The 17,008-nt window shown below is 34.7% G+C and overlaps 1 protein-coding gene across 1 annotated transcript; it reads left to right on the plus strand.

Moving 5' to 3' along the window:
• The first annotated feature begins 10,128 nt into the window (after positions 1–10,128).
• Positions 10,129–10,731, plus strand: LOC142173616 (secreted RxLR effector protein 161-like). Its single transcript, XM_075239239.1, has one exon. The coding sequence runs from the start codon at positions 10,129–10,131 to the stop codon at positions 10,729–10,731; it is 603 nt and encodes a 200-aa protein (XP_075095340.1).
• The last annotated feature ends 6,277 nt before the right edge of the window (positions 10,732–17,008 follow it).

The raw sequence follows: 17,008 nt of genomic DNA on the forward strand, positions 1-17,008 counted from the left end.
AATATTAGTGAATTGTCCAGTATGCTTACTCAGGAGGAGTCAAGACTTAAGAAAAAAAGGGAGTCATTCAATTAACCTCATGGGTCAAGGAGCTGGTAAAGGACTTAAAGTGAAGCCCAACAAGTTCAAGAAGAAGAAAGCACATGCTAAAGCTCCACAGGATGCTAAGAAGGAACATAAGGCAGATACGTGTCGTTTCTATAACAAGGAAGAATACTATCAGAAAGATTGCCTGAAACGTAAAGCTTGGTTCGAAAAGAAAGGTACAATTAATGCTTTTGTATGTTTCGAATCAAATTTAGTAGAAGTTCCGAATAATACTTGGTGGCTTGATTCTGGTGCAACTGCTCATGTATTTACTACGTTGCAGAGATTCCTTACGATCCAAACTACAAATCCAAATAAGAATTTCTTGTTCATGAAAAATCGTATGAAGGCTCCAATTGAAGGCATATGGACATATCGTTTGATCATGGAGACTGGACGTCACCTTGATCTATTACATATTCTTTATGTACCTTCAGTTTCTAGGAATTTGATTTCTCTTTCAAGATTTGATGTTTCTGGATTTGATTTAAAATTTAGAAATAGATGTTTTAATTTATATAAGAATGCTATTTTTTATGGTTTTGGTTTTCTTAGTGATGGTTTATATAAATTGAAACTCGATATTGATTTTTCTGAATCCCTTCTTAATGTTCAACATAATGTTGGAATTAAACGTAGTTCACTAGATGAAAGTTTTGCTTACTTGTGGAATAACCGTTTGGGTCATATATCCAAAGAAAGGTTAGAAAGATTAGTAAAGAATCAGATTCTTCCGAATCTAAATTTTACTGATCTTACTATATGTTTGGATTGCGTTAAGGGAAATCAAACCAAGCATAGTTAGAAAGGTGCCACAAGAAGCACCCAACTTCTTGAAATTATACACACCGATATTTGTGGACCCTTTGATGTTCCATCTTTTGGTGGAGAGAAATATATTATCACTTTTATCGATGATTTTTCATGTTATGGATACATCTATTTTCTGAAAGAAAAATCTCAAGCAACAGATGCTCTCAAGGTATTTGTTAATGAGGTTGAAGGCAATTAGATAAAAAGGTGAAAATTATTAGGTCAGATAGAGGTGGTGAATATTATGGAAAATATAATGAATCGGGACAATGTCCAGGTCCATTTGCAAAGTTCCTCGAGGGACATGACATATGTGTACACTATACTATGCCAGGAATACCTCAATAAAATGGTATTGCAGAAAGGCGTAATCGAACACTTATGGATATGGTTAGGAGCATGATGAGTAATTCCTCATTACCCAAATCATTGTGGATGTATGCTCTTAAAACCGTTGTATATTTATTAAACAGGGTTCCTAGTAAGGCAGTTCCAAAGACCCCTTTTGAACTGTGGACAGGAAGGAAACCTAGTTTAAGGCGCCTGCATATTTGGGGTTTGGCACAACCCAAAATCCGGCCACAGGCGTTGTGATGGCACCTAGTTTCTAATACTAGGTAAGCCGAATTCAATTACATTTTTGAAGCCATTTTTTTTCGAATTAAATAAGAAAACAAAACTAACAACGGATCAAATAAGAATATACAACCTCCCAAGACTGGTAGTACTGAGTCACGAACTCTAGTTGAATACATGGAATGATCACGAGGACCAAATATACAATACTGTTTGATTAAAAATTAATAGTACAATGAAATGAACAGACTCTAAGTGACTGCGACGAACAAGCAGCTCTACCTTGAATCCTTGCGATCATACTCTAACTCTGTCCGGGTCCGATACCTCTTATACCTGGCTCTGCAAAAAAATGTGCAGAAGTGTAGTATGAGTACACCACGGTCGGTACCCAGTAAGTATCAAGACTAACCTCAGTGGAGTAGAGATGAGGTACGGTCAAGACACTCACTAGTCTAATAACCTGTGCAATATAGTATATAAAATAATACTGGAAAATAACTAGCAATGGTAACAACAAAATCAACCAGTGATATAACAACAATGCAACAAGAACATCATAATTATTGCTTAAATGAATAAGGAACACAAGTACAACCAATTAATCAAGTCCTTCAAATATAAATTCTTTCGCCTATATATTTTTCAAATAATAATCTTCAGGATATAATACTTTCCAATAAATATATTTTCAAGTAAAATTCACCATGTGACACCTCATTTCACAATCATAAAAAAATTACGGGTCTCAAGCCCACTTTCATATTTTTCCACGGCACCTCGTGCCCATATTTCTTTCACCATCACACGGACAACTCACGTGTCAAAATATCAATGTATATAAGATCCACACTGTCACAATCCAAAATCCAACTAGTCGTGATGGCACCTAACCCAACTCGTTAGGTAAGCCAATTACCAACTATCCAATTCCAATAAAATTAATTAAAAGAAATATCGAAAACCAGAACATTTTCCCAAGAACTGGTAGTACAAATCATGAGCTTCTAAGAATAGAGTATACAAAGCGAAAATGAAATAAATACATAGTCTGTTTGAATAATACATAAATAGAGCTTTTATAAATCTAAGGCTACCCTGAACAAGAGACAGCTACAACAGGAACGCAGGTACATGTTCAAGTCCCGCAACCATCGAGCACAGCAACAACAACAGCCAACATCTGCACGCAATATGCAGAAGTGTAGTATCAGTACAACCGACCCCATGTACCGAGTAAGTAACAAACCTAGCCGTAGGTTGAAAGTAGTGACGAGCTTCCACCAATAATCTACAACAGTCCATAACAACATAAAATAAATAATACCAGAAGTAACTCAGAGATAAAATGCTCAACCAAATCATGATTTCAAAAATAATAGTTCTTCCTTTCAAATACATCAGTGATAACTCAAATCGTTTGCCGAAGTTGCCAAAAATATGAATAGTTTGAAAACAGTAATTTTTTCAAAATTCTTTCAATAATAAATAAAATATCTCATTTTCTTTCCAGATAACCAGTGCAAAACAAATGCATCACTATGCCCATCTGTCAACATGTGTGAGAAATTATGAATAATGTGATACAGTACAACATGAGGAAAACACATCTTTATGCATGTATGTTATGTGTGTATGTCAATGCAATGTATCTCAGAGATTGTACTCATGTACTCACACTCTCAGAGTACTCAATCTCACTGTCTCGCATTCTCTCTCACTATGCTCAGCACACTCAATCACTCAGCGCTATACAATACCTGCTGCGGTGTGCAGCCCGAACCCAGTTTATAGTCGACTGCGCTCACTGGGTGTGTGTACAGACTCATGAGGGGCTCTTACAGCCCAAGCGCTATAAGCACGGACAACTCACGTGCTATAATATCATATCTGGATCCGCACGGACAACTCACGTGCTGCACGGACAACTCACGTGCTATAATAATATCTGGATCCGCACGGCCAACTCACGTGCTATAATAATATCTGGATCCGCACGGCCAACTCACGTGTTGCACGGCCAACTCACGTGCAATAGTATAATATAAGTATTAAGGCCAACATGGCCTGCTGTGACGCGCAACCCGATCCCAAAAATATCCTCACAATGAGACCCTCGGCCTCCCTCGGTCATCAATCTCTCCGGTCTCTCTCTCATGGGCTCACAATGTCACGAGAATAGCCCAAAATGATAATATCATGTATCAATAAATAACAACGGATACTGAGATATGATATGCAATAAAATGAATATGACTGAGTATGAATTTTTAATTTAAAATAAATATTTCATAATAATATGACATATGCGGGCCCCATTAATACTGGCACATAGCCTCAACATGATTTTTAATATGCTTTCCAGCTCAATTTCTTTAACTCATAAAATCGCGTGAAAAATGCCAAGATCATTTAACTACAAAATTTCACGGAAATAATTATGTCACAATTTCTATAGTGCACGCTTACACACCCGTCACCTCCCAACAATTTACAGAATGCATATATTCAGGGTTCATACCTTCAACTCCAAGATTAGAAGAGTTACTTACCACGAACAAGCCAAATCGAATGTCGAGCAAGCTAAACAATGCTCCAGAAATCCAATTATGCGTGTATCAACTCCCGAACGGCTCGAATCTAGTCACAATTAATTTAATTCATCCCACAAAATTTATAAGAATTAATTCCATATCAAAATACTAATATTTCCACAAAAATTCGAAATTACGCACCAAAAATTACACGTGGGGCCCACGTATCGGAATTCGACGAAACTCATAAAATCTCACAACCCATCCAATTATGAGTTCAACCATACTAATTTCACTCAAATCGGACTCTGAATCGGTGTTCAAATCTCAAAAATTTATTTTATGAAGTTTCTACAATTTTTCCAAAATTTCCACCTCAAAATACTGATTACATGATGAAAATAATAATATATTCATGTATGTTAATCAAATCTGAGTTAGAATTACTTACCCCGATAAATTTCTTGAAAAACACACGAAACATAGTCTCCAACCGAACTCCCAAGGTCCAAAAATGAAATAATAACCTAAACCTCGGATATATAGTCCATTCTCTGAACTCACCATGCGCGGTCCGCGAAATTCCAAGCGCGGCCGCGCTCCGAGTCCCGCGGTCGCGAAAAACTGGCTCGTCCGCAAAATTCTTGGGCTGCACTGCCAGACTTTAGTAGTTTGGCCATAACTTTATCTATAGATGTCCAAATGATGACTTCTATATCTTTCTAGAAACTGGACACGAAGAGCTACAACTTTCGTTTTTGAATCATCTCAAAATCCCTTGTAGATCAAAAGATATAGGCTTCCGAAGTCGGACCAGCGGATCTACAAAACTTCCAACTGCGGTCCGCGAAATGTTGCCGCGGTCCGCAAAAATCTGCCACGGTCCACGAAATTTCAAGCGCCTCAGCGCCCCAAAATGCACAGTCCATGTCCTTGAAAGTGCGAGAACAATATTAGAGTGCCGAAATGCCCGGACTCGCTCAAAACTCATCCGGAACCTCCCGGACACAAACCATACATGAATTTCAATCATAAAATACGCTACGTACCTACTCGTGCACTCAAAACACTAAAAAGAGGTCGCCTTGACCCGATATTGACCATGGCCAAACTCCCAAATTTCTTAACTTTATAAATCTCTCAACCAATGATCCAAAAATACACCCAAGCCTCTCGGGACCTCAACCAAATATACCAACACGTTCCATAACATAACACGGACCTACTCAATGCCTCAAAACACACATAACAACATCGATACGACGAATCACACCTCAATTCGAAATCATTGAACTTTGAAACTTCAAATTCTATATCTCGTGCCGAAACACATCAAATCAATCCGGAATAACTTAAAATTTTACACACAAGTCATATTTCACATTACGGACCTATTCCAATTTCCAGAATCGGATTCCTACCCCGATATAAAAAAGTCAACCCCCGGTCAAACTTCCCAAAAATTGAACTTTCGGCATTTCAAGCCAAATTCCATTACGTACCTCCAAATAATTTTTCAGACACGCTCCTAAGTCCAAAATCACCATACAAAGCTATTGGAATTATCAAAACTCCATTTCGAGGTCGTTTACACATAAGTCGACATCCGATCACTATTTTAACTTAAGCTTTAAACCTTAGAACTAAGTGTTCTAATTCATTCCAAAACCTCACAGAACCCGAACCAATTACCCCGACAATTCACACAACAACGGTAAAGTATAATTTGAGCAGTAAATGAGAAGACAGGGTTGTAATACTCAAAACGACCGTCTGGGTCGTTACACACACAATCAATTTATTTCTGATAAAGTAAGTTTAAATTTTTTAAATCAAGTAAGAAAATCAACAAGAAATGAATTTATTTTAGAAATCATTTGGGTGAAGAAAATAATATTTGCACTTAAATTAAAGCACAGATAACTACTAATTTGGATGTAAAACTATTTAATTTAAAACATAATAATTTATTTTATTTAAATCAACTCAATCATCGAACATCAGTAAAAAAAATCAGAAATATACTTTTTTAGAGTCACGTGCTAAAAAGCCAAAGCCAACCCAATATAACTAGGAGCACAAAACACATAATAATAAAGTCAACTAGTACATCGCGGAAGAAGACAAGAATTTACATATCACGAAAAAATAAAATAACCAAAGGCAAGTACATTCATAGAAAAATATCAACAAAAGGTACTCCCGAGGTACTGCCTCGTAGTCCCAAAAATAAATATGCAAGACAAGGGGATCTCCCGAGGTACCGCCTCGTAGTCCCAAAAGTAAATATGCAAGACAGGGGGATCTCCCGGAATACTGTTCTGTAGTCCCAAAGTAAATATGCAGTGCATGGGGAATCTCCCGGACTACCGTTCCGTAGTCCCAAAGTAAATATGCACTATAGATGGATCTCCCGAAATACCGTTCCGTAGTCCCAAAGTAAATATGTAGTGCAGGGAAATCTCCTGGAATACCGTTCCGTAGTCCCAAAGTAAATATGATTTCAACAATTGCACATCAAATGCTCACATATCATAAATGGCTCATCAAGTCCTCAAATATTATAACATATCACAAAAATCAATAACACATCATTTTTCATAGTAAGCAGCCCATGGCTCGACCATTATGTGCACAAAATCTTAACAAAATATCCGGGAGTGAACAACTCAACAAAATAACATTTCACATAAATTCAAGGTGGCAATCACACCAAATCATCATAGAAAAATAATTTCAACAAACAAGGATCTAGGCATGACAAAATAGAGGATTTAATAACTGCCAATAATTTCCAACTTAATACCTAAGGGCGTCTAAGAATTTTAATCAATGAAATTTTCACATATAAACCAAGTACGTACTCATCACCTCGCGTACATGGTTTTCAATTACACAATTTGTACATAATACTCAATGCCTAAGGGGTATTTTTCCCACTCGAGGTTAAGCAAGACACTTAACTTTTTGAAGTTATGCCGATATTCCAAAATCGCCTTGCTTGAATTGACCTCCGGACCGCTCAAATCTATCCAAATTAATTGTATAACATCATTAAAATTCATCTAAAACAATTCCGGATAATAATACGTCGACTTAAAAATTCATTCTAAAAAATCAACAAAAGTCAATGCGGGGCCCGCCCATCGGAACCCGACATAATTTTCATGAAATCTGAACACCCATTCCGATACGAGTTCAACCATACCAATTTTATCAAATTCCGATAACAACTCGACCTCCAAATCTTAAAATTTTATTTTTGGAAGATTTTGCAAAAATCTTAATTTCTTCCATTTAAATCCGAAATAAATGATGAATATAACCATATAATCATGAAGTATAATCAATTTAGGATATAGAACACTTACCCCAATTCACATGGTGAAAATCGCCTAAAACATCAATTCAATCCGAGCTCCATAGCTCCAAATATGTTAAAAATGGTTGAAATCTCGAAATATAGCTACTGCCCAGGTATTTACTCTTCGCATAGCGAAAAATGCTTTGCGATCGCGAAGCACAAAATTTTTCAGCCCCAAAATTGCTCTTCGCGATCGCGAAGAACAAACTCCCAACTCTTCCGGACAACCTCTAGTATAATGGTCATAACATTTTGTACAAAATTCCAAATGCTACATGGTTTAACTTTCTGAAAACTACATTCCAAGTTCTATAATTTTTATTTGTTCCTCGTCTCCCAGTTCCTTATATATTTTGAGATATAAGCTTCTAAAGTCAGTCCTATGCAACAGAGATTTCCAAACTCTTTACGGATAGCCTGTAGTATATTTACCATAACGTTTTGTATACAACTCCAAATGATAAATGGTTTATATTTCTGAAAACTAGACACAAAGATCTACAACTTTAAGTTTTGGATCATCTTCAAATTCTATATAAATTGCGAGATATAAGCTTTCAAAGTCGGGTCAGTGCAACAGAAAATTTCCTCTACGCGATCGCGAAAGGCCTTCCGCGATCGCGATTCACTGGCCATTTTCCCCCCCCATTTTGTGCTTCGCGATCACGGCCAATTCCACGCGATCGTATAGCACACTGCTGTAGCCAAAAATCAGCAGCTATAAATGGCCTAGAAATGATCCGAAACCACCCCGAAACTCACTCGAGTCCCTCAGGACCCTGTCCAATCACACCATCTAGTCCCATAACATAACACGGACCTGATCGAGGCCTCAAATCACATCAAACAATATCAAAACGACGAATCACACCTCAAATCAAAATCTATGAACTTTGAACTTTCAAATTCTATATCTTGTGCTGAAACACATCAAATCAATCCGTAATGACTTCAAATTTTACATACAAGTCATAATTGACATAACGAAGCTATTTAAATTTTCAGAATCAGATTCCGACCCCGATATCAAAAAGTTAACCCCCCGGTCAAACTTTTCAAAAATTCAACTTTCGCCATTTCAAGCTTAATTCCACTACGGACCTCCAAATAATTTTCCGGATACGCTCCTAAGTCCAAAATTACCCAATGGAGCTAACGGAACCGACGAAATTCCATTCTGGAGTCGTCTTCACACATTTCCGACTATGGTCAAAATCCTAAGACTTAAGCTTCCGTTTTAGGGACCGAGTGTCCCAAATCACCCCGAATAATCCGGTAACTGAATTCAACCACGCACGTAAGTCAATACACATAATACGAAGCTATTCGAGAACTTATATCGTTGAACGATGCGTTAATTCTTAAAACGACAAGTCGGGTCATTACAGGATTGCCCAGCAGAAGCTAGAGTTTATAATCCACAAGAAAAGAAATTAGATTATCGAACAGTAAGTGGTTACTTTATTGGTTACCAGAGAAATCTAAAGGGTATGGGTTTTACTGTCCAAACCATAGTTCGAGAATTGTTAAAACCGGTAATGTAAGATTCATTGAGAATGGTGAAGTTAGTGGGAGTGTTGAAAAGCAAAGTGTGAAAATAAAAGAGGTGAGGGTCAATATTCTATTACCCATGAATGTGCCTACTTCCACACAAATACCAAATATTATTCCAGTTGTTGAAGAACATTTTGACAACACCGAGCAATATTTGGATGAAACACTTCATGAATAAACTGACTCACAAATATCTCACACAAATGAACCACAAGAAATTCCATTAAGAAAATCTCAAAGAGTTAGAAAATCGGCTATTTAGGATGATTACGTGGTTTATTTGCAAGAGTCAGATTTTGACATTGGTCTTATTAAGGAACCAGTTTCATTTTCACAAGCCATATAAAGTAATGAGTCTGATAAATGGATTGATGCCATGAAGGAAGAGCTGAAATCCATGGAATATAATAAAGTCTGGGATCTCGTTGAATTACCAGAAAGTTCTAAAAGAATCGGGTGTAGATGGGTCTTTAAGACCAAACGCGACTCAAATGGCAATATTGAACGATACAAAGCCAGACTTGTTGCCAAGGGTTATACTCAGAAAGGAGGCATTGATTATAAAAAGACCTTTTCACCGGTCTCAAAGAAAGTCTCGTTAAGAATTATTATGGCTTTGGTGACTCATTATTATTTAGAGTTACACCGAATGGATGTGAAAACTGCCTTTCTTAATGGAGACCTTGAGGAGGAAGTTTATAAGGACCAACCAGAGGGTTTCGAAACCAAAGAAAAATGTCAAATGATGTGTAAACCGAAAAAGTCATTATATAGACTTAAACAAGCCTCACGACAATGGTATATAAAGTTTAATGATACCATAACATCTTTTAGATTTGTGAAAAATACCGTTGATCGGTGTATATACTAAAAGATCAGTGGGAGCAAGTTTATATTTTTAGTCCTATATGTTGATGATATTCTATTTGCTGCTAATGATTTAGGCATATTGCGTGAGACTAAAGATTTTCTCTCTAAGAATTTTGAAATGAAAGATATGGGCGAGGCATCCTATGTGATATGAATAGAAATATTCCGTGATAGATCACAAGGATTACTGGAATTGTCTCGGAAAGGCTATATCGAAAGAATTCTAGAGAGATTTAATATGAACAATTGTTCAGCAGGAATTGTTCCAATTCAAAAAGGGGAAAATTTAGTCTCATGCAATGCCCTAAGAATGGTGTAGAACGAAAGAAAATGGAATCAATTCCTTACTCTTCAATTGTTGGTAGTCTGATATATGCTCAGACTTGCACAAGACCGGATATTAGTTTTGCGGTCGGAATACTAGGAAGATATCATAGTAACCTAGGAATTAATCACTGGAAAGCTGCAAAGAAAGTTTTGAGGTACTTGAAAGGAACGAAGGATTACATGCTTATGTATAGGAGATCCAAGCATTTGGAAGTTGTTGGATACTCAGATTCAGATTTCGCTGGATGTATTGACACTAGAAAATCCACGTTTGGTTATTTGTTCCAATTAGCTGAAGGAGCAATATCGTGGAAGAGTGCTAAAGAGTCTGTCATTGCTATATCCACGATGAAAGCAGAATTTGTGGCATGTTTTGAAGCCACAATTCATCCATTATGGCTGCGCAACTTTATTTCAGGACTTGGGGTTGTCGACACCATTACCAATCCGCTGAAAATTTACTGTGATAATTCTGCAGCAGTATTCTTCTCCAAGAATGATAAGTACTCCAAAGGTGTCAAGCATATGGAATTAAAGTACTTTACTGTCAAGGAGGAAGTTCAGAAACAAAAGTGTCACTTGAGCATATTAGAATTGATCTTATGATTGCAGATCCGTTAACGAAAGATTTATAACCAAAGACATTTAAAGAACATGTACATAGAATGGGTCTTGGCTGAATTTATGATTTTTGACACTCTGAGCTCATTTATGTGTTTCCGATATACATTAATGATTTCCTGTTTCTCATAATGGTGTACACATTATTGTTTTGAGATGTTACAGGATAAGTCTCAATTAGACACTATTGTGGACCATAATATTTTATAGCTTATGAACCTGATACGATAAATTACTAATGTTGTAGTATATGGAAGGGAGTATGTAGACAAATTATATATAACCGCCATAACTCACATTTACTAGTTTATCGTATTGTGGTATTTATTGTGGATATTATAGAAGAGATTTGTTTATACGCAACTAATGTTCTTATATTAAATATTAATATTACGTGATTATTGGGCTAAGTGGGAGAATGTAAGATTTTCTTACGTTTTGGTGGCTCAATAAGTTTAAGGCCATAATTAATATTTAATTAATGAACAAATCTCATTCGTCCGATCGGTTACTTGATGGACGTACTGAATTAAATGAGAACCTCTATAAATTGGTCCTTTCTCCACCTATTAGGGTTACCGTATTTTTTTTCTTTCTATTCTCTCTTTTATCACTAAAGTCGGCGGTAACGAAAGCTAGGGCAAGGGGCGAGAAACCAATTCTAATTAACGCTTCCGTTTCGTGATAATGACTGACGATTCATGTATGTTTTATGTAACAATTTTATATAAGATTATTATGTTAAAGACCCTAATACGAAATTAAAGTTTATGCTAATACAATGAGATCTTATGCACAAAAGGCAGTGCATGGATTAGCACCGGTCTCTAAACAGAAGTGTAAGCAATCATTAGATAACGCATTCAGTAGAACACTCTTGTAAACCCAAAGTAATATATAAACAAATGCGTCTTCTTTTTAATAGTTTAAAGTTTAAACTTTTCAGTGGGGCAATTCATATGATTCAACTTAATATCAAAGCCAACAAAGGTTTTTGTATTCAAGATTTACCACCATTGATCAACAAAATATTTTCACGAGTTTAGTTTTTAAAAAGACATGATTATTTTAACGGGATATTATAAACCTAAAATATTGGTCCAAAGCGTCTAAATGGTTAAACCTTAAGAAGAGATATGATTCATGCAGATTAATAAAAGGTTAAACCTAAATATGAAATAATTCACATAGTTCAATAAGAGCCTTCAAATAATATTAGTTTCAGCACAAAAAATTAAATCTGACCGTTCTTTATGTTTCCATTTATTAGTTTAGCCATATTTTATGTGATAGTACTTGAGAGATTAAAAATTTTCCCTTTTTGAGTAAACATTCATAATACATTACTCGAATAATATCAGCTTAGGCACAACACGCGTGTGCAAGTTGATTTAAATTCATTCTCTCACTTTTTTCCCCTTTTATTTTGGGTACCTGTTTCAGTACTTGAGCATGAAAAACTGAAATGGGCTACAAAAGTACAGTTGTAAAACCGAATGGAGAATGGCTGACCAAGTTTTAGTGAGATCGAAAGGTGTCCCGAATACACGTCGATGTAAATTCTGGCCCATAATAATTTGGAATTATTACACAAATAGCCGGTTAAATTCATTATTTACTCTTTTTAGCCGGTATACGTAGATTATACATAATTATGCACATATTATATATGAATTTTATATATATGTATATGTATATTCGTTGGCTACTTTTAGTTTAAAAGATTAGGTGGACGACTATTTGGGTTAATTCTTCTAATAATTTCTTTGTGGTCCAAATATGCATGTTTAATTTCTATGGAAGAATGCCATAATAGGATTAATGATTGATCCAACTACTCTAAAAGATAGTTGGGAAAATAACACCGTATGGTCACTCTCAAAATAAAATAAAAAAATATTGTATGTTATATACAAAAAATATATAAATTTCATATATTTTTGCGATTGTCAAATATAAATAGCTTTGGTCACGGGCTAAAAGTGATCTTTGCCCAAAATATTTCGTGCATCCTGTCTTAAAGGTCAAATTAGGTTAGGACAAGAAGTGTTCGCTGTGTTAAGGAAGGACAAATATTAATCAATATCACGATTCAGTGTTACCTTGTCATCTATAATTCTCAAAGTAAGCAAGAAAAACTTGATTATTTCCTTTTCGTATTCTAACGTGTTAAAGCAAACAGTGTATGCAAAGTTAGAACGATTATCTTTTATGCAGTGAGAAATGATTGTAGGGCAGGGTCCCCGGCCCCCTCGGCAATCGAAGTATTTGAGTAAACATTCATAATAAAAATTCATGTGTAGGACCATTTCTACAATGTACCTGTTGACTTTTTCACATGCTAAAAGAGAAAATCATTGACAATAATAGAGCTTTTCATTATACCAATGTACTATTTATCACCTAAACTGCAAAACTCAGGTCTTTGGCAATGTTTGTGCCGAAATGTGACTATGGACTGGTTCATTTTTGGCATATGTGACACATTATTGGCACCTATATAGTAGTAGGAGAGAGATATGTGACAAATTACTTTCTCGACCTTAATAAGGGGCCGGGCAATTCAATGGAAATAGCACAATTTGGACTGCATAACACGAATTCAAATCCCAATAATTTCATGATCAGTGCTACCAGCATGGATGTGTAAAAAAAGAAGAAATATACTAATAATTAAGCACGGCAGGAGTTGTTAAGGTGGTGTTAAATTTGGGTTTGGACTTTTGGTATAGTTCTAACTATTTTGTGAAAAAGTTTTTGGAATACAATTTCTAAAAGACCCTTTGTCTCAAATATTTTTGGAGAACATTAGATATTAGTATTTGTGAAAACCTATTTTATGATTCGTATTTGGTTTTGCATTTGTATTTCTAGAAGTTTGAAATGAGTTTTTAATGAGTCCTTTTTTTAAAATTTAGTAATAAAACAGTAAACCACGATTTTGATATACGTCGACAAAAGATTGATAGTAGTTTGACTAAGAAGACGGACATGCATGCCAGATTGATAAAAGCATTAAATATATGGAAAATTGAAAGAGATTATACTAGAACAGTTAATGGTTCTTAAAAGAAATTAATTTGAAAATGGTTCCGTAGAAAAATCAATAATTTTAAATTGGAGGTCAAGATTTTGTCAAACTATACTGATTCTGAGTTGACAGATTTAATAATTATAAAATTTATTTGGTCCTCCAAGTTAGACTGACAAATACGAAATGAAAAAATAAAATCATCAAAAAGTCAGTGGTATCTGGATCATTCTTAGATACCTTTTGATAATAAATACTTTGACAAATCGTGTATATAATACATGCAGGTCTTATTCAGATAAGAATGAGAGACGCAATCATCGAACACACTGATATAACAGCTCGAAATACATACAATCGCCTCTGCTAATTTGTTTTCACATTAAATCCCCCATAATAGAGAAATAGATGCAAGAAAAAGAAAGATTGACTTTCACATTTCCAAGAAAGTTGGTAAAGGACCTACTCCATTAATTGCACCGGAGAGTTTTTCCACTTAATAATTCCCACCTTTCTTTTCTGTACATTGAGTTTTTTATTTTATTTTATGTTTATATACAAATAATGTAACAGATTTTTACACTATTTGCTAGGTTTACGTGCAATAGTATGTAATTCTTCATATCAAATGATATAATAATCTGAATTTTTTTTTAAAAAAAAAATACTAACCGGCTATAGCCAATTAATTTAATTAATTAAAAGTGTAAAAATTCTTTAATATATATAACTTAAATTCTTTCTATGTCATCTATTCAAATGCAGCCGTTGTCTATCTTCTGCTCAGCCCGCATGGATGGACTGAACACCTCACTTCAATAAATGCCATTAAATGTATGCCCAGGTTTCCAACCAGATCTCATTTTTTTATTCTTCACTTCATTTTTTTTCCTGATCAGAGTACTATTGTATGGAGGGAGAATGGCAAAGTATCCTCTTGACTTTTATATTAATTATGTACTAGTTTGTAATATTATTATACTAGTTTGGAATATGAATATTTTCTCCCATTCTTATTTGCTTCCAAAAGGTATGGAGAGGATTCATATATATTAAAAATCGTCGGTTTTGTCTTATTGAAGTAATTATCAAGGGCCTTTTCTCTTTTTGGATGATAAATTTGCTTAGCCCCACATGACCATCATGTGTTAGGTTAGGATAATCTTTTGGAGAAACTTTTTAGATCTTTTGGTCTAGATACAATATACTATAAAACATAATGGCTTCTTGTAATTATAACCCGAAAAACCAAAAACAGAAGAAGAGGGTATTCAATCATATCTATGTGGGACTTTAGTCTTTCTAATCATACATAGACAATTGGTAAAACTCACATTATATATGCCACAAAATTTGGGAATTTTCTTGCACTCAACTGGCAAATGAAAGATCTGAAATATCAGCCATGTGGAAAGTTTTGATCAAGGCCTAGCTAATACTATACTACAGGCCAAGTTGCCACCTTAATGCTTACTCATTTGATTGAACCATTGTCTGATCGGACCAACGACGAACGTCACAAAATAAAAAGGAAAGAGAATAAAACAATATAGCGTATAAACTCTTGGAAAAATTGGAGAATTATTTCTTCAGTTAGAATGACACGTGTGCCAGTTGATTTGAATTGTAAACTTATTAAAAAGAATCTTATAATTTCCAGATCTCCTTAATTACATATCAAGTGAGCAATATTTAGGGATTGTTTGATTTGAAGTTTAAAAAAAAATTACCATTATCTAGGACTTGGTGTTTTTATTTATACACATCTGGTTCCCAGAATAAAATTAATCTTGCAAAAATATATTCTCTGTATAACTAATACATTGTGTGTTTTCATCAGTAAATGAAACTCAGCATAACTAGTTCAAAGCTTTATATAAGGTAATCAAATATTGTATTACTAATTCGGGTATAACTTATATGAGAATTCTATGTGCTATTTTATGGGATAGAATGTGGGCATAATAAGAACACGCATTAGCAATACAAGTATAAGAATATCTATAGATAAAGATGTTCATCCATGTATTACTTATTCGCGTCATAACAATCTCCATATTAATATTTACCACATAACAATTCTTGTATTATTAATAATAAAAAAAAGAAAAAGAAAAAAGAAGCATTATTCAGATTGTACTATAGGAGGAGGGAGGTAGGGCCCGGGTGGGCGAGGGTCTCCGCCATACGTTTTATTTACATCATGTCCTTTACAATTTCGAATATAAGAAAATGACATTGATAAATCTCTTATGTGTAAAAGACAGATTTCTTACGTGTTAAAGTAAATCTCACATGTGTAAAAAATATAAGATCATAAAACTAAAAACAAGTTTGTAAAGAGCAAAAAAAATCGATTGACCTATACTCAAGTGCTGGAAAAGAGAACATGAGAGCCAGAATATTGGCCCCCGCCACCGTCTTGCTCAACTATTAAACAGCTAATATTGGAGCTTTAAATGACCCATTGGGAACACTAATGTTGTACTACTACAGTACTAAATTTATTTTCCAATCTCTTAAAAAGCAAATAATAATTTCAAAGAGATGTGGAGCCTAGTTGCATGTGAAAGAAATTACATAAAAATGTTAGGTGGATAGAGTGATCTATCATTCAAAGATATTGTTATTTTTGGGAAACAAATGAAGAAAAGTTCCACAAAGTAATGCTTCTCAAATCTCAACCCGACTCCCATGCTTTCTTTCTTCATACTTCATAGTATCAAATTCTTGGCATTTTTGGCCCTATATTTTGCCACCAAACAGATATTTTTCTAATGTAAACTACTTTCACGTCGGTTTTGCTTTTCCAAAGATCTATGTATGATAAAGCTATTTTATTTCATTTTCTAATGTTTTTGGAAAATGAAGTAGAGATTTTGTTCATCGATCATCATCTAAACACAGAGATCTTGATGTTGTGCTAAAAGATTCGCAAGTCAACTGATCACATTAGTTTCAAAAAAACAAGATTATACTTTATATTTTTCTCGCAATAATATTACGATCAGATTACTTTAGCATGTAAGTATAATTCTAAAAACAAGGTTAAATAAAAGCAATTAATTACTTGATTCTCACGAGCACAAAACAAACCTTACACATACACTATATTTGTATTGGCGAAAGGTTCGAACTTGCATCTTGATTGATATACGGTCTTGGATAAAGGCAATCCGAACTTTGCCACAAATCTGAAATTAATTTATTGCGATGTCCATTTATGGGAAA

This window comes from Nicotiana tabacum, chromosome 19 (assembly GCF_000715075.1).
Source record: "Nicotiana tabacum cultivar K326 chromosome 19, ASM71507v2, whole genome shotgun sequence".
Taxonomy (NCBI): Eukaryota; Viridiplantae; Streptophyta; class Magnoliopsida; order Solanales; family Solanaceae; genus Nicotiana; species Nicotiana tabacum.